The sequence below is a fragment of the Pseudonaja textilis genome, chromosome 1 (assembly GCF_049901715.1).
Source record: "Pseudonaja textilis isolate UNSWEBS1 chromosome 1, rPseTex1.2, whole genome shotgun sequence".
NCBI classification, from domain to species: Eukaryota; Metazoa; Chordata; class Lepidosauria; order Squamata; family Elapidae; genus Pseudonaja; species Pseudonaja textilis.
In genome coordinates, this window is record NC_141990.1 from 223,784,742 (window position 1) to 223,808,559 (window position 23,818).

The following is a 23,818-nucleotide window of genomic DNA, read 5'->3' on the forward strand; positions in this document are numbered from 1 at the left end:
GCAGTGTCTTCATTGAGTAGTTATTTGAACTGGACCTTACCTCCTCCTAGGATGACGTTAGGCCCATTACAACGTATTGTCCCTGTGGAATAATTTAGGTAGAGATAAAATGCTACCAGTATGACAGGCTGATTTCAATAGTCATCATATACATGAAAGTTCTCCAAAGATTAACCCATTTTCTTAGGTCCATTTGAGTTGCATTATTTGGAGTTGTCAAGATAAGTTTATGTGATTCCTAGATGTGCTGGAAATCACTCAGATTATCTATAAAATTTATAAATAAAAGATGTTAATTTATAGCCTCAATAAATTTGTGTCATACTTTGAACTAGACTGACTCTCCAAATGTGCAAGCACAGTTCTAGCAGAGTACCCTCGAAATGCTGGAATAGCTGCAGTCTTTCTATGCTTAAGCTCTTTTCGTTACAGATGCTGGTTGCTCAACACGATCTAGATCATAAATGACTACTCTTTGCTGTTGTTGGATAGTTGTCTCAAGAAGACACGTACTTCCTTGAAGACACAGGAATTACTGTGGGAATCATGGTTGTTCTTTATTACTCACAAGATTTGGGTAGACGTGTGTTTCTGATTATGTAAGAATATGTCAACAAATCCAGTTTTGTTTTACATGTATATATTCTAAATAGCAGTAGATATTAACACACATCCAGACATGGATAATGATGGGTTCTTAAACTCAGCATACACAAAGGATGAAAAATTCATGAGTCATTGGTGTATATATTTAAATGCAGATTTCACAAATTCCTAAACAACTGAAAGGTTGTTATAGGAATTTTATATAGGAATTTTCTCTCTGAATTCTTTAGTGACTTGTATGCAAAGTAGTGTATGGACAATTGAAGTTGGCTCAACTGTACCTCTGCAGTTTGTTTGACTCATCCCAAGGTGTGGTACTGAAAGATTTAATCTGTTTTGAATTGGAAAGAACATAAATGTAGAAAAATGTAGCACTAGAGATGTAAAACTGTGTTTTTACAACATACTCATACCACACAGAATCACGGTTTAGTGCAGGGTTGTCAAACTTGGTTTCACTGAGGGCCACATCAGGGTTGTGTTTGACCTTGGAGGGCCAGAGGGTCGTGGCTGGTGTGGGCGTGACCATGGTGGGAGTGACATAGTTCTCGTGTTGGGAGGTACCTGTGGTGGCCAAGTGCTAAGGCAGGACTTCCCCGAGACCCTCCCTCACTCTCATTATAATCTTCTACCTTTCTTCTTCCTTCCCCTCTTTCTTATTTTTCCTTCTTTGTTCTCTTCCCTTCTTTTTCTTTGTCTTTCCACTTTCCCTTTCTCCTTTCCTGTCCCTTCTTGCATGCTCAAATGCAAAAGGGGAAACATTTCTCCTTTTGTTTTGTTTTTAGTTTGTTCTCCTGCCAGCAAAAACAGAGCTCAGGAGACCATGCACTCCATTTTTGCTGTCAGAAGCACCACAGGCCGGTCCTTTGCTGTTTCCAGGCAGGCCACGTGGGCCAGATCTAAGCACCCTGCGGGCCGCATCCAGCCCGCAGGCCTTGAGTTTGACACCCCTGGTTTAGTGAATTGATCTAATTGCCTGTCTTTTATAAGATGAACTATAAGCTAACCACTTGGACTGGATCTCCACACTAGGCACAAACTATTTGCTCCCATAGCCTTGGCTTAGTCTACTGCACAAAGTCAGGGGATATTGATGGCACTCTCCAACAGAGAGGGAAGAAGGGACAGCAAAGGGGCAAAGCATAGGGAGGCAAAGGATCTATGCTTGCTTGAGGCAGGGAGAAAGGCAGGCAGCAGAGAAGACGAAGGGTAGCAACAGTTTGGTCTGGAGAAGGCAAGGTAGGTCAAGCCTGGACTGGTGAGAGCATGTGACCTGCTGCATGAAGGTTTACCTAAAGAAATTGTGACCCAAGGCAAGATATTCCACAGGGTTGATATTCCTGATCCAAGAAAAGAAGAAGAAAGCTGCTTGCTGACCAGGACTCTGGTCTCTCTGGGAGCCAAGGCAGAAATGGCCATGGGGATACAAGCCCAGTGGCTGAACTGAGAGTGGCCGTCTGTGCAACAGGGCAATTGGACCTGCTGGTTGCCGACTTGGACTGTTCCTTTCCAAGGGCTTGCTCTGTTTGGGAAGATGAAATACCACTTTCCTGGCAGACGGAGTTACTCTGACATCAGCCTTCTGCAGCAGCAGGCTGGCATGAAGATGGAGCTTCTGCTACCAAGCTAACAGGTAAGAAGGCCACGAGGAAGAGCACTCGGAGAGGAATGAGGACTTAAGAGCTGGTTTTTAAATTCAGCTTCCATGGGATTTTGCATTGGATATCTTAAGACAAGTAGCCATTTTTCTACTCTGTTTTCTCTCTCTTTCAGATGCATATGATAGGTACCAGTTCACCCGGCTTCTTAGGGAAATGAATTAGCCAAAAGTACTTCGCATTTTCAAAGCGCTGTGGGTCCCCATATTTGTCCGCCAGCTGCTTCTTCCGACTCTACCGGGACCTGTGTGAAGTTCCCAGAAGCCTCTCGCCGCAACCATCTCCTCCTCCTCCTCCTCCCCCCTCCTTTTTCCTAGGCTCGGCCAAAGCTCGCGCAATCGCAAGAGAAGCCTCGTGTTGATCCCTCCAGCCTGGAGGTGGTGGTGTCGGCAGCAGAGGCCGGGGCCCATTGGCTCTCACGGTTTCCTCTTCTGCGGGTTGCTTTCGGAGGAGGAGGAGACTCCTTGGCAAGAAATAGGAAAAGAAAGCCGGCCTTTCCTTTCCTTTTGCTTGCTTAGGACCACCGAGCGGGGCGGGAGGGGGGCGCGCCGAGGGGGAAGGAAGGAAGGAAGGAACCAGGCGATCCCAGCTTCTTAGGACGCCATGTCGGACGGCGAGAAGCTCAATTTAGATTCCATCATCGGGCGCCTGCTGGAAGGTAAGGGGCTGGGGCTGGGCCCCTTTTGTGTGGCTGAAAGCGATTGGAGTGCCCGGGCGGCACAGAGTCCCGGGGAAGGGCGAGGCGGCGGACCTTGCCCGCTTTCCGATCCCCCTCCCCGCGCTGGAATGTCCCACGCCGCCCCCGCAGCGGCGCCTCTTTTCCAGACGGCAGGGCGCTCTCGACCGGCGCCAGGATTTCCAAGCAGCGGTTTTACTTCCCCGATCTGGGCCGGAGGAGAAAGGAACCGGATCGAGCTGTATTGCGTGATCTTGGCGCCTCGGCATTTTTTTCCCACGCGTGTGTGGGATCGAAACGGCTGAGAAGCGCACTTTTCGTTTCCCTGTCGTGCTCGCAGATCGAGAGGCCTCCAGTGACGCGGGCGGAGCGGCATTTATCACCCCCTTCAGCCTGGCTTACGATCGGGGAACCGAGGTCGGTTCAGGATTAAAATCTTGCCCGGGTTGAGCTGCCCCCGCCCCGTCTGCGTCGGTTTTCCCACCGCGGCTCGCCTTTCGTAGCCACTCAAAGCGCCCCTTTTGCCAAGCCTCTTTCCCGATCTTCTTCTGGCTAAAAGAAAAGAGCCGGATGCCGGCGTCCGAAAGAGGCATTCTGCAGGGATGGAGGGAAAGCTTAGCGGAGGGTCGGGGCGGATGTGAGAGCCCTGCGCCTCGAGAAGGGTGTGCCGGCGATCGAGGGATTCCGCCAGCGCCGGCTGAGTGTTCTTGCAGATACGATCTTGAACGTTACAGCGATCGGGGAGCCGTACCAGTGTCCGGGGGCTCATCCTCTCCGTATGAAGGCGATGAGCCCCCTGACTCAGACGGGGAGCGGAGTTTCCTCACACTAACTGTGGAAACGAAAACCGGGGATGCAGAATCGCCAGGCGATTACTTGCAGTTGTTTGGTTTGGCTCCTCTTGGGTGCAAATGGAGGGCGGGGTGAGGCGCAGGTGCCGGCCTACCCCTAGGGAAAGACCTTTTGGCGCTCGGCGAAAAAGGGAGAGGTTTAGGCTTGCAGAGGCCCTGACTGAACAGGTTGTTCTGGCCTTGATCAGAAGCTGAAGCTCTTTTAAGGAGGCTATCTTCCAAAACTGACCCATCCATCTATGAAAAGGCAGTTACCCTAATTCTTGGGGTCTCCACACCCAACAAGAAAGGAGGATACATCAATGTTGACTTAGAAGACCCTTTGCTATTTCAAAAGTAATTGCAGATCCCCACAGCCCCAATCTAAGTGTTCACTTCGGTATCTGTCTTATATAATTCCGGAGATATGGAGTCCGGTTTTCTGCTAACCAACCTGCAGTGGGAGTTGGCTTTCCCAGATTATCCAATTGTGCCCTAGTTCCGATAAGCTTGGGATTTAATCTTGCTGCATTTAACTTGGGAGGTGGGTTAAATCTGTAACTCGATGCAGGAGTGGGTGGGTGGATTTTGAGAGAGAGATTGGCAGCAGAATAAGGCAGGATTTTAATATTAAAATTTGCTGGAGCCCATGGATTATGAAGATTTAGGTTGGTACGTTTTGATTTTGTTTTTTATTCAGAGCTGTTTATTTGCAACGTAGCAGTACAAAGAAGAAACCCTCGATCACAAACTCTGGCTCTGCTATAACTAGAAATTTGGAACACCACCGTCTCATTGCAATTATTGTGTTAAGGAACGCCAGTTTATGCTAGATGAGAGAGGACTGTTTGTGGGACAGTGCTGTCATCCCAGAGTGTTAGGTTTTTACCAGCACCATTAACTGATCCACTTGCTTTAGAGCCTGGTTTTCATTAAAAAAAACTACTCCCAAAGCAGAATAAACGTTATACTGAAGCAAATAATGCAGTTTTGAAGCTCTTTAAGACTTTGCTGAGTGCGTGGCAGTTCCCCAGTGGGTGTCTCCTGAGGCAATAATGCCTTGGTAACCTGTGAGAAGCTAAGCTAATGCGTGGTCCTTCAGGCACAGACTTGGCTAACGGATTCTGCCTTCCTCGTTTGCAGAAGGAAATAATGCTTTCCATGTGGGGACAAGATAGGATTTGGCTATTAACACCAGAACTTCCTAGAAACAAGAAGAGCCAGGAATATCTCCGGAAAGGTGAACCAGCATGAAGGTGAGTGATCGGGAATAAAGAGTATCAGCTTTTTTCTTTTTTATTCTCCCAGTGCAAGGATCACGTCCAGGCAAGAACGTTCAGCTCACAGAAAATGAGATTCGGGGCCTATGCCTGAAATCACGAGAGATCTTCCTGAGCCAGCCCATCTTGCTGGAACTAGAAGCCCCGCTCAAAATTTGTGGTAAGTGGGACGCCATTGCAGGTTTTTTTTCCCCTTGTCTTTCTCTAGAGCTCTCTCAAAATGGTTGCCTCCGTAGGTCAGCCATAAAACACCTATTGAGCGGAAGATTCTGTACTGGCACTTTCAGAATGAGCTGAAGCTGATCTTTTTATCTGGTCAGATTGATTCTCTTATCTTTTAAACAAAGCACTGAGCTGCATCACACCGTTATTTTAATTTTTCAAGCATGCCTATGGGAACCAAGATACTAGAGGGCAATGCCTTGGGTTGCGTTGTATCGTCATTTAATCAAATTTTAAAGTAGGGCAAGAAATCTGGCAGACATTAAAGATGATGTCTACAAGCACATTGATGACTATGAATGCCATGTGTCTGGTTCTGGGATAGTCATTTCCCACCCTTGCCATTGTCACTTAGGAAGAAGACAGCATATATATAAATGCAATGTGTAAATTGTTGATCAGATTTTCATTTCTCTTTTTCTTTCTTCTACCATCTTCCAGGTGATATCCATGGGCAATACTATGACTTGCTCCGGCTTTTTGAATATGGGGGGTTCCCCCCAGAGAGCAATTACCTCTTTCTGGGTGACTATGTGGACCGGGGGAAGCAGTCATTAGAGACAATCTGTCTGCTGTTGGCCTACAAAATTAAATACCCTGAGAACTTCTTCCTTTTGCGTGGCAATCATGAGTGCGCGAGCATCAACCGTATCTATGGCTTCTATGATGAATGTGAGTGCATCATACCAGTAGACTTACAGAGTGGGAAATGAAGCCATATCGTGGTCAAGTACATGTAGATAATGAGGGTAGCAGTTTGGGAAATGGGGTGTGGCATAATGCGCTTATGCTGCATGAGTCTTTCTTTCTCTCCAACCCATTCAACAAATCTTGCAGGAATATGGCTATTCAAAACTATTCAGCTTTTTTTTCCCCCAACTCATTTTTGCTCCTTTCCTGCTTTCCACAGGTAAACGGCGGTATAACATAAAATTATGGAAGACCTTCACTGATTGCTTCAACTGCCTACCTATTGCTGCCATCGTTGATGAGAAAATCTTCTGTTGTCATGGAGGTAATCTAATCTATAATGTTGGGGGTAATCTATAATGTTGGGGGTGAGGCAGCTGATCGTACTATTGATGCCACCAATGCAGCAGGCAAGAGATTTGAAGTAATGCAGAATTTCTCCAGATGGTTCGCAATCTGTGTCAACAGGAAAAGAAGTCAAGTAATAGGCAGTGTCAATAGCGCAGTGGGGAATTTGGTGTCCTTTGCATATTGTGTAGGCGTGTTTCCTTTGGGAGGTGGAACAGAGCCTGGGAAAAAGTGAAAGACCATATTCCTATAAAGGAAGCATCTTTCATGCAGCATTTTAGATGAAAAATTTATTCAGGCTATTTTTTTTTTTTATAAAACAAAGCTTTTATTTTTTACAACAAACATACGAACAAAACATAAAAAGATAAAACCGTCTTTCAATTATATACATACAGTGTGTCAGTTGGTTACAATCTTTTGTGCTATCCTTTTTTTACCATTACTCACAAGTTATATAAATTCTCACCTTATTGATCTAGCTTGTGCTTATATGATATCAATTATTAAACATTCATTTGACTATTTTTCCATCATTTTATACGAGATATTCTTATTTTCATTATGATTTAATCTTATACATTCATCCAATGGTTATATATTTTATTGTATTCTATGTCAATCTATTAATTTTTATTGTAAGGCTTAGTAATCTATTTCTTTACCATGTCTTTTTATCTAACCATTGATAAAATAAATCCCACATCATATAAAATTGTTTATCCTCTTGTTCTCTAATTTCAAATGTCAGGCTAATTTTGATACCAGCATTGAGGGATAAGAATTGGCTTAAAGGATTGAGTATGGAAAGCCTGGTCAGACGTATTTTTTCAGTTGATATCCCTAACAAGAGTATGTTGTAAAATAGTGACTCCTGGTACATTACCTCTAGCGAGAGCCACATGGTGAAATAATCTGCTTTATAATTGCAACTTCTGTATTCCAGGACTCTCTCCTGACCTCCAATCTATGGAACAAATTCGGCGGATCATGAGGCCCACAGATGTGCCTGACCAGGGTCTGCTTTGTGACTTACTCTGGTCGGACCCTGACAAGGATGTGCAGGGCTGGGGTGAAAATGACCGTGGGGTCTCCTTTACGTTTGGTTCAGAAGTGGTCGCCAAATTTCTTCACAAGCATGACCTTGACTTGATCTGCAGAGCGCATCAGGTCAGAGCATAAAGCAACTAGAAAGGGTACACCTGGTTGGAGGGGGAGGAAAGGGTCTCAGTGAACTGGGAAATTACGTAGTTTTAAATAGAGAAGGTAGAAGGGATGGGAAACATAGCCGCAAAAGCTGTCCATGAAATAAAGAAGGCTCGAAATATATTATTGGCAGGGGGACATTGAACTGGGTTGAGCACGGGCATATATTTGATTGATGGACTCTCCCACCCCGGTTAGGTGGTAGAAGATGGATATGAATTTTTTGCCAAGCGGCAGCTGGTGACCCTCTTTTCTGCTCCGAACTACTGTGGCGAGTTTGACAATGCAGGCGCAATGATGAGCGTTGATGAGACCCTCATGTGCTCCTTCCAGGTAAGGACTTTTGAAGATGCTACTTTTACAGCTGTTGTCCTTTTGCGCACACGGCAAGCAATAAAAGGGTGTGCTATTTTTGTGACAATGCGAGAACTGGAGGATTCTAGAATACAATGTTTAACCGTCAGTTGTATTTTAAAGGGATTTTTGTATCCATTTAAATTTCTCCTACTGTAGCAAGATTGTGTCTCTGGTTTATGGTAAAAACTGGGATACTGGGGAAACCAACATTATTAGTTTTTCCTTTGCATTTATCTCACCTGCAGTGCCACATCAGCGTGGATGGCCACTGCATGGATGGAAATTCAAAAGCTACAGAAATTAGAATGATTGTGGGGTGGGCTTTTTTTTTTTAACTAATCAATGGCAAAGTCATAGGGTGGTTTTAGAATTGTAGCTTAAATACTTTGTCAGGTTGAATATGCATGCGCGTGCATGTTATTAGTGATCTTAAATGGTAGGGAAATGTGACATAAAGGGCCTCAGAAGTTCTTTGCCAAAAGCAATTCCCATATTTAAAAGGAATTGGGATATTATTCCTTTTTTTTTCTTTTGCATTTATGTTAGTCCTTTTTAATATGGCACATGAAGCAGATACAAATTTAGTCCCATAGTTTTCAAAAATGAGGAAAATAGTTGAATGTAGTGGGGGTTTTGTGTGCTCTACTATTCCATTTATATAATTTCAGAAACAGAATATACAGGCCCAATGGGACTTTGTAGCTTAAAGACCATGAAAAGAGAGAAAAGTATGGTGAGAAGGAATTTGAAGTGCAATTCCATGTCCTTAAGCTTGTTTAATTCTAAAGCACTAAGTTAGAGAATTTATGGCTGTTTTATTTTTACCAGTTATAAAGAACTGTGTCTGGAATTGCATTTTCGTCTTAAGAATTTTACTACATGCTCAAGTTTCAGGAGGTTCGGTGTTCATTTTTTTCACCCTGAAACATTTGCAATTATTAGATGAAATCCGTAGGAATTTTTCCAGCAGGGATCAAGGACAGAAAACAAAAAGCTGTTAATTCCCAGCTCTCATCTTAACTTTTTTCTCCTCTTCCGTAGATCTTGAAACCGGCAGACAAGAACAAGGGCAAATATGGTCAGTTCAGTGGCTTAAATCCTGGTGGACGCCCAGTCACTCCACCACGCAACTCAGCCAAAGCCAAGAAGTAACGTGTGTCCTGCCTGCCCTCCGTCAGCAGACAAGGGGGCTGGGCTGTCTTGCATAGCGGTTACACTGTACAGCGGCTGCTTACCTAGGATGCTAGGATCCAGCCATTTTTTTTAAAGAAAAAAAATATCTGAATGAGATTGAGTACCAAAAAAAAGAAAAGAAAAAAGATCTCATTCTCTAGGAAGGGAATGTCATTATTTTTGGGGGTATTTTTGATCGACTTTTTTGCCAACTCTGTCCTGATGTGTGCACCTCTTTCTCCCATGGGGTTACCACATCATTTTTTGAATAAACATGTAATATTCTTAATGTAGTTGCTTCTCTTTATAGTTTTGGGAAAATAAAATGAAATGGGCTGGGAGAAAACTGCTTCTTGCTTTCGGACAAAATACTCCCCCCCCCCCCCTTCCTCCTTTAAAGCACCGAGTTTCTGGAGGATAGTGCTTGTCCTGTACAATTAGATGTATATTCTGAATAGACTAATTTGGGAAAATGTACAGACAACTGAACAAGTTGTGGCAATGAAGTCAGAATCTGGCTGTAGCAACAGCTCTGGTCTTGGACTCGATCACTTATGGGAGAAATAAAAAAAAATCAGGCTTCCTCTTAGAATGGCAGGGAATCCAATCAGATTCAAGTTATCTCACATTTGATTTGCTGAGGCCTGCTCTGGAAAAGCACGTGATAAACTCTGGACTGTATTCCCTGTTATGACCTCTCTAGAGGCAACCCTTTGATTGGAACTGTTGCTTCAATCATTTCACTGCCTAAAAGAAACTCCTAGCGGGTTGTTTCCCCACAATGCACCTGCTCTTTAGAAGCACCGTGCAAGACCTTTAATTAAGAGTGGTTTTCAGTTTTAACTTCAAAGCTGGATTGAGCTAGAGAAAGCACCAAGAAGTAACAAGGGATCAGGTCCAGTCTTTTGCCACCTTCCATATTTACTGAGTAATGGCAGCTTTAGAAGCCGCCTAGTTTTTTTCTTCTCTTATTTCATTTTTCATTCCCAGATATCTTCCAACTAATGAGAGCTTTGGCAGTAAAACCTGTTAATTACAGGGAACGAGAGGAAAGCTGGCTCCAAACAGTGGAAGGTTCTAAAAGGAAACTTACAAGCTTGGTCTATATTATAGCAGCAATATGCCTTGGCATCAAACACTGAGAAGTATATCTTTTTTTAATAAAACAAGTGTATTGGAGCTTTACATTAGTTGCAAACCTGAAGCAGGAAATATCTCCTACATTTCTGCTTTTCCAAAAAAAAAAAAAAAAGCGAGCTGATGGTTGTTATAATTCTACACTGGAAATAACAGTTCCATGACACCCTGTTCATTTCATTAAAAAAGATGCAAAGATCTATCACTGGTCAAAGTATTTTGCTGGGGCAGGTTGGATTAAAATCCTAGCCTGACAAAGACTCTTTGGGATTTAGAGGTGTGTTGCACGCAGCACAGCAATCCAGATGAGCTCACGAATCTCCCTCACTGTCCTCTGCTAGTACGTCCTGGCTGGCAAAGGAACGAGTTCTGGTCTGGGACTCACTCAAAATTGATCCAAAGAATAAGGAACGAAACTGCAAAAGAAAATAACAAGGAGAAAGAAAGCTGAAAAGGTGCAAGCATTCTTGAAACTTTCCCCATCACAAATTGATTTAACAGGAACAAATTTAAAACACAAAAGCAATCTTTATAAATGTAGAAGAAAAGATGATACAGATGATATTCAGAATAAAGTTTACTACACCTAGGGGCTGACCGTTTGCCTCCTTTCCCTGTTCCTCCCAACTGCTCCAAAGCTGCTCCCAAATGTACTTTTCACCACACCTCTCTCTACCACACCACCCTTTTCAAGTGACTTTAAAAACCAACAACCTGATTTTGCAATAGAAGGATTATTAACAAAGCCCGGCTGCGGCCATTAAAAGTCAGTAAATAATGGCTCAGCTCCAACTGAAGTTAGTCATAAACCCAGGACCAACTGTGAGGGATGGATAGGATTGTAAGTATTTAAGTTGGTACACAGACCACAGTAAAGTACTGTCAACTTTCCCACATTACTGAATGACTTAATAGTCGTTCTATGCATATGTAAACCTAGACCATGTTTTACAAACCTCAATGGCTGGATGTAGAGAATATATAAGTGCCAGGGAGTTACGGTAGGCAGTGCCAGGTGGTACAGGTGCCCACGTGATCATGAATGCAGAGGTCATAGGCACTTTGTCCAGGTGTCAAATGGATCCTGCTATTCTACTGCTTTCAATAACATTTGATCGTTATTGTTATTGAAAGCAAGAGAATAGCAAGATCCTCTTAACACACCAGGCCAAAGTGCCTATGACCTTTCCATTCGTGATCACGTGGGACTGATCTTTTCCCCAAGAAGTTATCCTTTGAAATCTCTACCCCACCCACTTCAGTGGCACCACCCCAGACACTGCCCCAATATGACTTCTAGAATCCTGTTTCTGAAGTAAGTGATACGTCACACACACACAAACACACACACTACAGTAGTCACAGTACACACCAAAGGAGCAGGGTGGGTAGATGCCAGTAAGTACTGCAATGGTCACATCTTCCTATGCTGAAAAGCACTACCTATGCTCCTGCTTCTCCCATCTTTTAATGTGGATGGTCAGGAGATTCTCCAGGCCAATGTCTGACACCCTCCACCATGTTTTCATGCACTGAGCAGTAACACGCTTGCTCCACCTACCCTCTTTTGCGGCGGTGTGCCAAGGACAGTATCCTCATTTTCACTGTCCGATTCCTTGGTTTCAGAGCTGGGATGCCTTGTGGCGAAAGCAGAGCTGGGAGAGGGTTCCGTTTCATCACACGTGGCTTCCATGGCTATCATGTAGGCATCAATGTCATCGTTGGTAAGGTCACCAGCTGGGGCAACTGGTTTGTGAGTGCTGGAAGAGGCAAATGGGGTAGGCTTATATTAGCTACAGAGCCCTTAGTTGCCTTTCTTAGAGAAGGTGTCCCGTTAATCCTAGGGAAAGCCTTCCTTGGGGACACCTGGTTAAATTCTTATCCCACCAATTAAGTCCTCATCCCAAACCTCAAGGGTTTGACACAGCCGGATGAATAGCAGGAAATAACTCATGTAAAGCTGAAATATTAAACAGTTCCCAAAGTTACTAAATAGCCATGGATATCCTTTACGATGGTCCATCAAGCCTGGGGAATGACAAACACCTCAGCCAAAAGGGCAACAAAACTGCCCATTTCAAAGTGACACCCCCTTCCTGTATGCCAGGGAGAGATGGAAGTCCTGTTAAATACTTTGTTCTTTTCCAGCAACTTGTTTTCTCTCTATGCCAAGCAGGCTTAGTGCAAGAGGTAGAATATTTCTCACCTGGCTGGCAGATGGCTTTCTGATTCAGAAAGCGTGGCAAGGATCAGTTGTAGCTCCAGCACAGGATCGTCCACAGTAAAGATAGCTGGCCTGGAAAGATAAATATGGCTAGGGTGGCCGTACATATTTCAACTGGACGGGAATAATTTAAAAAAAGCAACAAGAATGGAAGCATGTCCAAGCTGACCAGAGCCACTGATGTCTCTGGTGAAGTAGAACAGAAAATACATTCACTGATGCTTACAAAGACTGCCTTTTTAAAAAAGAGTATAAGCAGGATGCTTACATCAAATTAGGGTTTGTGAGAAGCCTCTTTGGAGACACTCAAAGCAATACTGTGAAACAATACGGATACCGTCCAGCGAGTGTTAGCCAATACTGTACTTTAAAATGGCCTGGCTCCACTGCAGAAGTCTTTATTTGATCATTAAGCTTCTCAAGCCAGCTGCTTAAGCCCTCCTACCTGCCAGGTATGTCAAAGTGGATATCAAGGGAAAGATTTGAGGACTCAGCAAAACTCAAGAAACCCTAAAAATGGGAAAGGAGAAGGAGAAAAAAAAAGGTGATGAAGCAGACTGGGAAGAACAAACTCAACCGCATCCCAAAGAAAGCAGGCTCACCCGGAATTCCTTCAGGCAGAAAGTGACTTGTATTTCTTGCTTGACGTGGAAGGCCTGGAACTCATCCTCACTCAGGCACATTTCTGTCACCATCATCCGACTTGGCTCTGTCACACAGAGATGGATCAGAAAACATCTCTTCAGATAGCCACTTTTCTCCATTCCATACAACTTTCCATGAGGAAGCACATAAGAGATAGCTGCGGACTGCTGAAGAGAATCAGGGATTTACAGCCACACTGCTAAGGTGCCCTCAGGCTGGAACTTGCTAGCCACAGCTTAGTTTGTTAAGGGAGGCTAAGTAAGGAAGCCTCATCTTGTCGGGTTTGGGGGATGAATTGGAAGCAAGGCCTAGTGGGCAGCTCACCTGTCTCTTCTTCTAGGTAACTACGGAGAGTCACCTTGCCATTAGGGCTGGCACCCAGAGTCACCTCAGCCAGGTTAAGTGGGAAATGAACCACAGCATCTGCTAATAGCCTGAATTGGATGGAGAGAGGAAGGAAAGAGGCTGAGTAGAAACATGGAAAACTTCGTAGCAATTCCCTTCTGTACTTAGTCCTTATTGTTTTAATAATATAATTGGGACAACAGCATTGGCTCGCAGAAAGCTCTTCCTCCTCTCACAGTTTGTTCACACAACATATTCTTATATGTAATATATCAATTTGGGGGAGGGAAAGGGAATCTATTATCAGATTCCCCCTGCACTAAAATCTCTCTCAGTCAACAACATGATCGCACCTGGGAGAAGCAGAGTTGCCTTATTGGTGAGAGGGGTGGCATATAAATTTAATAAGTAAATTAAAATAAAGAATCCTCAAAATACCTTCCCATCCATTTCAACATTTGTAAATTATGCCATGCTGATATATTGGCTGCTGTACTGGTAAGTGGGCCTCTGGATGGTGGAATTCACTGTGCAAAGGATGCATACAACACAACCTTGGGCACTTTAAGCCTGGAGGACTTCAACTCCCAGAATTCCCCAGCCAGCAAAGCTGGCTGGGGAATTCTGGGAGTTGAAGTCCTCCAGGCTTAAAGTGCCCAAGGTTGATACAACACATGAATGTGCAGGACTATCAGTGCCATTCCTATAGATGCATCTATAAACCATAATAGCCTCCCATCCCCCTGCACTAAAATCTCTCAGTCAACAACATGATCGCACCTGGGAGAAGCACGCAGTAAATGGGCATATTGTGTTTTGTCATAGACAGCCTGTAACAATTCACATTCCTGGAATGACAAATCGTGAGTCTTGACAACCCCTGCAATGAATATAGAGAAGGGAGAGTGAGTGAGAGAACACACATTTATTACACTAAGACATCCTTTGAACACTGATTTGTTGAAATGCCATAATTCACTAGACCCTATATAAGATGAAACCAAACAAACCCCATTTCTTAAAGTCAATCTGATTGTCAAGGAAAATGGCCTAGGCCCATATCGCTCACCGGGTCCTGAGCCTAATGTTGCTGGAGATGTGAAAAATTTAAGGTGGGAAAAGCAGCATTTATCCCTTTCAAGGACAAAAGGAAAAAAAGGTGACATTGATGGGGGGGGGGGGGCAGTAAAAGCTTTTGATGAAATATGTGGTTATTAAAAAGGGAATCACTTTTCCATGCATTCATTAAAGATAGCACTTTTAAGAGAAGTTCATGCTTCTTCCAGGTTAAATTCAATCGACAAGCCAGCCATTCCCAATGTTACGCACATCACTAAAGTTAAAATCTCCTTTGATCTGAGCTCGATTCACTATGATGAGTTCATAGACATGACCAAACAGGTTTCTTAGCATTAGTAGATAAGTTAGTTTACTATTGACACCTGCAATTTTTCAATGTCTCCCATCTAGCTTATAGCCCAAGCATTCTGTAATAATTTCCCATTCATGATGCTGCTTAGCTTCCAAGTTCAGATTGTTACAGCTCTCACTCTCTTTCTCTTTCTCTCATTCACACACACACACACGGAGTTCACAGTAACTGTATCTGTGAATATAACACACTTAGACCCTTCTCAGGTAGAGTGCAAGTAATAAATAATTTTCTCTGGTTCTAAACTTCAAGAATTTGCCGGCATATGAAAACACTCTGAACTCTTCATTCAACATTCAGGATCTTTGCAGCCCTTTATTACTTCAGTTAAAAAGTGATGCAGGCCTGTGGCTTTTAATATTGGTTTTCAATAGATTCTTTACTCTTGCCTGTACTTCTCTCCCCTCAATTCATTTGAACCACTCCTGGATCTTGCTCTCTCACTTAGGTATGAATAGGCAGCAGGGTTCCTGGACCACAGGTCAAATGATCCCCTTTTTACTGTCTGAAGTTAAGTCTTTTCGTGTTCAAGGAGGGCTCTTTTCCAGGGCTCACCATATTTGCAATGCAGTTGAACGCGGAACTGGTTCTTCTTGGACGTCAGCGACATGAGACATTTCTCCACTGTCTTCTCCAGAGCAGGGATTGAGCGGAATACAGCTAGGAAAGACTGCAAGGCACGATTGGGTGAGATTGTTCTTAAAAACAAAAGAAAGCCGCAAAGAGGGCTGCATTCTGCATAACGCTTGAGTGTCAAATTAGGATGGGGGGAAAATTCAAGTTCAAACCCCAAGATTAAATTCAGTGTGCCACTCAAAGGCCAGGTGGACTACATTGAGGCCAGTTACAGACCAAGCGGTTGGATCTGTATATGTCACTGACTTGAAAGGAATGCAGAGACCTCAAGAACCCAGAGGGGGAATATTTACTTCAGCTTTGAGGAAAGTTTGCACGCTCTCTGCAATGTTCAAGAGCATCTCACCTTCATGAGCACTTTGCATCGGAAAGCACCAGCATCTGAGTCTGATCCAGATTCCCCAGCCTGGTAGTGCTGGAAGAAGAGTGAGGTGAACAGGAAGCAGGCATAGGCAGAGCGAGATGTGTTTATTGCACGCAAAGACAACTGGAAAGATAAAACAGGAAATAACAGTTGGACAGGAAATAGCTCCCCATCTTTCCAGCCTTTAGCTTTCTCTCAGTTTCCAACATCTAGCAGCTAGGGGAGGGGCGCTTGGTCAGATCAGGTCCAGCATTCTATTATCCCACTCAATGTCTATAGGTCTCCCACATGCAGACCATGGAGCATGGTTTCATCTTTTATTTCAGCTTCCACAAACTCCCAGCCAGCATGCTTACAGGAAATTCCCAGCCAAACTCCCAGCCAGCATGCTTACAACTTTACATTAGTATTCCCTAGCCAATTGTTACTGGAGACATTCTGATTCTCTTTCTTTTCTCCAATAATTCAGTGGATCTTCTGAGGTGAACTCTGACCAGAATTATACACAGTGTGGCTGCTGTCACTCAAAAGAATTGAATAAAAGCATTCCAAAATTATTTTACATTACTTTATTTACACTCCCAATAGAGAAACGCACCTTTCACTGCAGTGCAGCATATTGAAGTTGCTATTTTTTCTCCAGTTATCTATACCATCCATTTTCTGGTCAATTACAACATGTCTTGTAAGGATTCATCGTAACTTGTCCAAACATGAAACAAACTTGAATTGTCAGACAGCTCTTGGTACAAATCAAAACTGCTGACAAATGAACTACACAGACGCACCAATTTAGACTATATTGCAGCCCTGTTTTGGTTATGACGGTGCTTACCAGAACCTTATTTTTATGCAAACAAAATTATTTCCTGGACACCTAAGGGATAGGCCTCTACTGAATAGTTTTGATTTGTATTGCAATAAATACATCCGATGGCCTTAGCATAGCAGATGTCCATTATATCTTGTTCTATCTTGCAAGGTTTTATATATTTCTGCATCAGAGTGGCAAATGAATTAACACCTAAAACCTAAGCTTTCTCATAACATTTTATATTTAACTTTTTTTTAAAGTGCATTAATTTTTCTGTGGAATATAGTCATGTGAACAAGAAAAAAAAATCTTTTTCACATAACTGTAGCTTTCCATTTACATAACATTCATTTAAAAGTTTTCCAAGCCCAGCAAATATCTCCTAGACCCCTCTTACCCCTTCTTCGAGTGGTTCAATGTAGATTTCATCTCCAATCCGGGAGAGAGCATGTACTGCTTTCCCCAGGGCTGCACAAGGATAGAAGAACACAAAGAAGTGGATAAAGTGAAGTCTCATACAGTGTGAATGCTGTTTTTTTTTTAACACTAGCTAGGAATTTGTGTAGGAGGAAATGACCCATCATAACTCCCTCCTGCTACTAATTAATTATAGGGATTTACATGAAATTTCTTTATTTTACAATTCTCTGTGAGGAAGGAGGAAGGGTGCATGTAATAACAACAGTGGAAAAGGCTAAAGCCAAAAATGATAATCCTTTCTCTCTTTAATCCTGTACTTGTTCTTAGTCTCTCTATCTTGTAAAGATTGTTATTTTATGAATGAAAAAGCTCCTTTAGAAGTGTCTTCCCTCTACCAATACTCCTGTTTTTAGAAGGACCTGATCAGAAATTAATACTCTTACACAAAACTTAAGGGACTCACAAAATTGGACTCAAAGTGGCAGCTGATACCTTGTGTGCCAATTGTCTCCTTATGTGAACCAGGAGGCCCTCTTTTATGTACACTGAGAGTATTTCACCAAGACAAATTCCTTGTGTGTCCAATTACACTTGGCCAATAAAGAATTCTATTCTATTCTATTCTATTCTATTCTATTCTATTCTATTCTATTCTATTCTATTCTATTCTATTCTATTCTATTCTTTTGAGACAGTCACTCACACTTTGGTCATCTTGTGTGTGGATCACTGCAATCTACTCTACATCAGGATAACCTTGAAAGCTATTCAGACGTTGCAGCAAAATGTGGCATTATAGTTGTATCTCATCAAACTCATGTAACACTTTTGATCTATGAGCTACACTGTTACCAGAAGACTTACGGTTGCAATTCAAAATGCTGGCTATTATCTACAAATACTTCATTAGTTATCCAAAGAACTATCTGTCCTCTGTGGTTTCTGTCCAGCCCAGATGATCATGCTCCTTATCCCATCCATTAAGCAGTGTCATCTGATAGGCCCTTGAAACCATACTTTTTTTGGGGGGGTGGGGGTGTCATAGAGCTTTGCAACACTAACCCACATGAGACATGCATGGCGCCTAATCTGGTCATATTCAAATCAGCTCTGAAAATCTGTTTTTCCCCTAAGTCTTGGGTTAGAGTAGGTGATAACTCTTACATTTTTAATGATTGCTTTTCTTATGGCATTTGGGTTTTGGTTTGTTTTAATGGCACAGTATTATCATTTGTACCATATGTTGCCCAGAGTTGTTGTAGAGTTAAGTAGCTTTATAATTTTTTAAAATAAATAACTAAATAAAATTGTTGTACATAGCTCACCTTTCACATTGCCCCCTGTAACTATGCACTTCATGCCAAAGGAGAGATGTCAGAGAGAACTCTAGTAGAACTGCGAAGAAACAAAATATGTGCGTGATTACTCTTCATTTGCTCCATTTTACGACTTTTCTTGCCACATTTGTTAAGTGAATCATTGCAGTTGTTAAATTAGTAATAAGATAGTTAAATGTATCTGGCTTCTGAATTGACTTTGTCAGAAGGTCACAAAAGGGGATAACATAACTCCAGCACACTGCAACCGTCATAAATATGAGTCAGTTCCCAAGCATCCGAATTTTGATTACATGTCCATGGGGATGCTGCAACGGTCATAAGTTTGAAAAACAGTCATGCCCCTTTTTTCAGTGCCAATGTAACTTTGAATGATCAACTAAATGAACTGAAGTAAGCTGAGGACTACCAATAAACACTAGAAGTCACCTGTCTGAATAGCTGAAAAGCATCAGCCTTGCTTCTTCTTCATCATCTTTTTAAAATAGTCATTTCATGAGATCCTATGCCTTAACAAGGTATGGAAAAATTGGTTTAGCATTCCAGATACATAGATGGATGTAGATGGTTTGGCATTTCATATACATAGGCAATTGCTAGAATAATAGGATTTGTTTTATTAGAGTGATTTGGTTGTGATGCTGACCCAGTCCAAACTAGACAAGGACAGCTGTTCCCTTAGGAAAAAGGAGCTCTTGGGGACAAACTCAACCAATATTCTAAGCAACATCCATGATGCACTTCTGCTTATTTTATGCAAAAGTAGACTCGACATATTACTTTAAACAAACATTGCAGCTCCAATAGGTCTGACAAGTTGAAGTTGTCACCCAACTTACTTAAAGTAAGGGAGTACTGTGCAAGGTCAGGCTAGATTGTCTGTCTATCTAATCAAAGATACCTTGGTATGAAAGGCATCAGTCCACCGTCGTCTGAATGCTAAATTTCCCACCTCGACACGAGTTTCGCTCTGCTCTTTGGACACAAGGCTTCACTACCCCATCCCAAAACTTAAGACTGCTGAATGGCCACCCCTGGCATGAGAAAAAAGCTACTGCTCCGCAATCCTGAAAAAAAAAAGTGGGGGGGGGGAGACGACTCCACAAAAAGGGAATACCGTCCCGAACCTCTTGCTATTATAACACACTAATTCGTCCTTTTGCCGCCTTCCTCCAACAGCAACACAAAAAACCCCAAACTCCTCTCCACCCACTCTGCATTCTCATTGGACAATACGACTGCCAGGTCGCGCCGGGCAAGCACGTGGGAGATGGGTTAAATCTCATTTGTGGAGTTTCCTCCACGTGATCCGCGAGGAGCTTGGACCGGAGGGTAGACCGCAGCTCCTCCTCATTTCGAAGGGAGGGAGGGGGAGGGAAGTGGGAGCTCTTCTGATTCTCGTTAATCCTTTGATTATGGCTGCGGTCCGAGGGAAGGGGAGGGTCTACGCCTGCGCTGAATGAACTGAAGGGGGAGGTTACTTTGCAATGGGAAATCTTGCCTTTATTTTTAGCTATTGAAATGGAAGGGCCGTTTATTGTCCCTAAACTCGCTTTCTTGGAGTAAACCTTATTGAAATAACCTCTCTCTCTCTCTCTCTCTCTCTCTCTCTCTCTCTCTGTGTATGTATGTATGTATGTATGTGTATATATATATATATATATGAGTGTGTGTGTATGTATATGTATATGTATGTATTTGTTTTCTTAAGTTTTCGCGGGTACTTACATGTATGGTATTCAGCTTTGTTTGGGTATTTTCCCATGTCATTATAGTTGTGCTTTTAAAGTTGTAGCAACGTTTCGGCAGAATCTCATCTGCCATCATCAGGCTTCTGGTTGTGTTCGTCTGTCTGATCAAAACTGAAACAACTGTAAAAGTCTGACTCACAGACAAACACAGCCAGAAGCCTGATGATGGCAGATGAGATTCTGTTGAAACGTTGCTACAACTTTAAAAGCACAACTATAATGATGTGGGAAAATACCCAAACAAAGCTGAATACCATACATGTAAGTACCCGCGAAAACTTAACACACACACACATATATCTCTCATATATATAATGTATATATATATTGATATATATATCGATATATATGTATTATTATATATTATATTTATTATATGTATGCATATGTGTGTATGTCCAGCACTAAATATGTGCACTAAAGATATTTGTTTTATTTTAAAGAATGTTTTTCATTATGTAACTTAGTGAGCTGTGAAAAATGGAGAGGAGAAAAATCATCGTTACATTTACATTATATTTAAGCCATCTCAAGTGCAAGACATTGGGTTTTATTCCAGATGATCTCCTTATTTACCTCCCGCCACCCCACTTATTGTTAAAAAATAAATAGGACCCCGAAATCGCACTACAACATCCATTAAAAACTCATGGATTTCCTTTTGAAATTAAATCTTGCTAATTCAAATCAAGGTGTTAAAAAATATAACATATTGGCAGCAGACTGTAGTTTATTGTCATTGCACCTCGTACAATGAAATCAAACACCATCTTCAGTGCACATCATGACTATGAAAATAAACAAACACACATCCTTCACACTCCACATATTGAACTGAAAAACCACAACACCGCACTAGCACAGCAGTATACAGCAGAATTCAAAAGAGCTACTGCCCTTGGATAGAAGCTGTTTTTCAGCCTATTTGTGTTTGTTTTTAATATTCTGTACCATCTGCCAGATGGTAATAGTTCAAAAAAAGGGTGTCCAGAATGAGATGGATATTTGAGAATATTTTGAATTTCCTAACGGCAGTGGGAGCTATAAAGCTCTTCCAAAGAGGGGAGAGGGCAACCAACGATCTTCTGTTAACCCTCTGGAGTGCTGTCCTATTTGCCACTCTGCAGTTGGAAACCATACAGAGGTGCAGAAAGTTAAGATAGTCTATGGTGCAGCAAGTAGGAGGTCACCAGCAGTTTTCCATTCAATTGTTGTTTTCTGAGAAGTCTCAGGTAGTATAATCTCTGCTGGGCCCTTTTGACCAGTGCTGCAATGTGAGCACCCTAGGTCAGGTCCTCTTTTAGGGTAACACCCAGAAACTTAAAACTGGCCATTTGCTCCACTCAGTCTCCATTGATAAGCAAGGGCTGTAAGCAAATACCTGGGGCTAAAGCTAGATTTGAAATTGCAAAATATAGTTGAAAAGTAATTATGACTTCATTGCATCATACATGGTTTAAATCAACTATAATAAGCACATCAGGAAAAAAAGTACTGTAGCTTTTAATAATATTCTTAAGAGATTTACTACAATATCAGGAATAGATTTGAGACTAGTTACTTAAATAGAAGCATTCATTATTATCAAGTAATAATCAGTCCTTTCCACAATCCAGGCAAGTCAAATTTCTTGGTTTTAAACTGACTGCAAACAAGCTGTATCACGAGATAAATTCAAATGTTTTAACTGTATTATTAATCCAACTGGTAAATTAAATTATCCATGTCCAGGGAATCCTGTAAATATTTCAGGATATGAGACTGCATCATAAATATTTTCTTAACTTGGAGGATTTTTTTAAAAAATAAACATATTTTACTTACTGAAATAAACTGGATATCCTGCTAGAAATGCCTAAATAAAAGCTAAATAAAGGCCCAAACAGACATTAAACCCTCAGTATCTCTCTACTTATTCAATAGAAATGTCTTCTTCTAAAATTGCTATTTTAGACCAAGCATGGAAATGGGGAGAATGAGTTGTTAGGCACGCTTACAGCTTACTGATGGCTGACATGCATAAGATGCATAAAGGATATCATTCTGGGGTTATCTTTAGTCCATATATTCTTAAAGTTATATTACTGTAGAAAAATATATTTTACAGACTTCAGCAGGTTCCAATTATTATACTCTGATTTATTCTATAGGAAGCTATGATTCTGAATCTTTTTTTAGGGGATCTGCCAGGCAGATCCTAACAATAAACTTCCTGCCTTTGCTTTCTTTTCATATTTAAATGCATTTTGATTTTTAAAACATTTTTGCACATTTTTGTAGTTTTTATTCAAGGCATTTGGAATGTTTGTGGAAGAATGCTATAAATAAACCATTACAGAAGACTGAAATACATATTTTTGGGAGAAAATCAGATTCTGCCACTTTTCATCTTGCAAGCTTTTTTTGTGGAAAGATATTTTGTTGATGTTTTTCCTGACCTGTAGAGGGCGTTCTGCAACCATTGCTTTGAAAATAGGAGCTTCCTGTGAAGGCAGGATGTACTTAAGATGGGAGAGAGGGCAAGAAAGATGTAGGTTGAGTTGAGAGATAGATATAAGAGGTCTGCTGGGAAATAAATATGTTCTATCTATATCCTATATTCAATTTAATTAAATGGATGCATGTAATTATAGGCAGAGGTGACAATGGAAATTTTCCCAGGAGCATGCATTTTCACATATTTGTCCATTGAATTGTCTGATTGAATTATCTTATTTCAAAAGTTAAAAGATTAAAATGGAGAAATGGATGAATCAGATTAGGGGTGGTTTTAGTCTATCATAAGCCAGAAATTATAATGTGCTGCTAGTCCAAGGCAGAAATACACATATAGCCAACTATTTAGGAATTTTATCCACATAGTCATTAAACATAGTAAAATGTACTGTATTGTAACCACACACATATATGTTCATCAGGCTACTCCTGTTTAGGGTAAACAATATGCAAAATGCTGAAAAAGCATTAGAAACAACCAAAGAAAGGAAAGAAAAAATAAGTAAATCTAGTGTACATCAACACCATTCTGTTTCTGTTTTGCAAATGATTGTTTCTATCGCCTTACAACAGTACTTCATCTTCTGCCTTTTCTTTAAATCTCTCTGAGAATCTCTTCAACATTATCCAACAATGAGTTTCCCATTATCCTTTTCTTTTTGATCCATCCACTCTCCCTTGTTTTGTGATTTCCCCCCTTCTATTTGATTAAACCACCATAATGTACTTCTTCTGCAATGGTCCCTAATTCTTTTATTCAGTCTACATTCTTATAGCAGCCATTCATTCTTGACCCTATCTCATTCTTGTTTTGCCATGTAAATTTGTGTGTAGAGTATTCAATTTACTGTTTCTCCTGACATACCTAACTCTCACTTCCATAAAAAAGTGGACCTAAGGTATGCTCTTATCATAACCATTTTGCTGCTTTTAATACATATTCATTCCTTGCAAGAGACCATAAATTACTACCTACCATTTTTCTTCCAGGATTTGCATATCTTAAAAGTTTCTCAGTTTCGCCAGCTTTTTAAAGCATTGTAGCAAAATACATAAATGCATCTAATTGCTCTAGTTTTCACTCTTTACAATTTTTCCTCATTTTTCCTCTTAAACTCACCTACTTTAATGTTTTATACATTAATTTTCATATTCATATTTTCAGTTAGAT

The 23,818-nt window shown here is 41.5% G+C and overlaps 2 protein-coding genes across 4 annotated transcripts; one reads left to right on the forward strand and one right to left on the reverse strand.

Moving 5' to 3' along the window:
* The first annotated feature begins 2,379 nt into the window (after positions 1-2,379).
* On the forward strand, positions 2,380-9,335 carry PPP1CA (protein phosphatase 1 catalytic subunit alpha). The gene is made up of 7 exons (XM_026707919.2): positions 2,380-2,922; positions 5,079-5,210; positions 5,714-5,944; positions 6,183-6,287; positions 7,257-7,480; positions 7,715-7,849; positions 8,915-9,335. The coding sequence occupies exons 1-7, from the start codon at positions 2,868-2,870 to the stop codon at positions 9,023-9,025; spliced, it is 993 nt and encodes a 330-aa protein (XP_026563704.1). The 5' UTR covers positions 2,380-2,867; the 3' UTR covers positions 9,026-9,335.
* Positions 9,336-10,190: 855 nt separating this feature from the next.
* Positions 10,191-19,636, reverse strand: RAD9A (RAD9 checkpoint clamp component A). Of its 3 annotated transcripts, none has more exons than XM_026707917.2 (12): positions 19,302-19,636; positions 18,389-18,458; positions 17,041-17,111; positions 15,812-15,952; positions 15,385-15,499; positions 14,178-14,277; positions 13,377-13,486; positions 13,010-13,116; positions 12,853-12,917; positions 12,390-12,479; positions 11,745-11,943; positions 10,191-10,599 (listed from the first exon to the last, which is right to left on the reverse strand). In XM_026707917.2, exons 2-12 carry the CDS (start codon positions 18,420-18,422, stop codon positions 10,495-10,497), a joined length of 1,137 nt encoding a protein of 378 aa, XP_026563702.1. In that variant the 5' UTR covers positions 18,423-18,458; positions 19,302-19,636; the 3' UTR covers positions 10,191-10,494. The 3 variants fall into 3 exon arrangements, with proteins under 3 accessions (XP_026563702.1, XP_087776785.1, XP_087776786.1); XM_087920659.1 differs by having other exon boundaries at positions 19,240-19,629; XM_087920660.1 differs by lacking the exon at positions 19,302-19,636 and adding an exon at positions 18,830-18,904.
* Between the last annotated feature and the right edge of the window lie 4,182 nt (positions 19,637-23,818).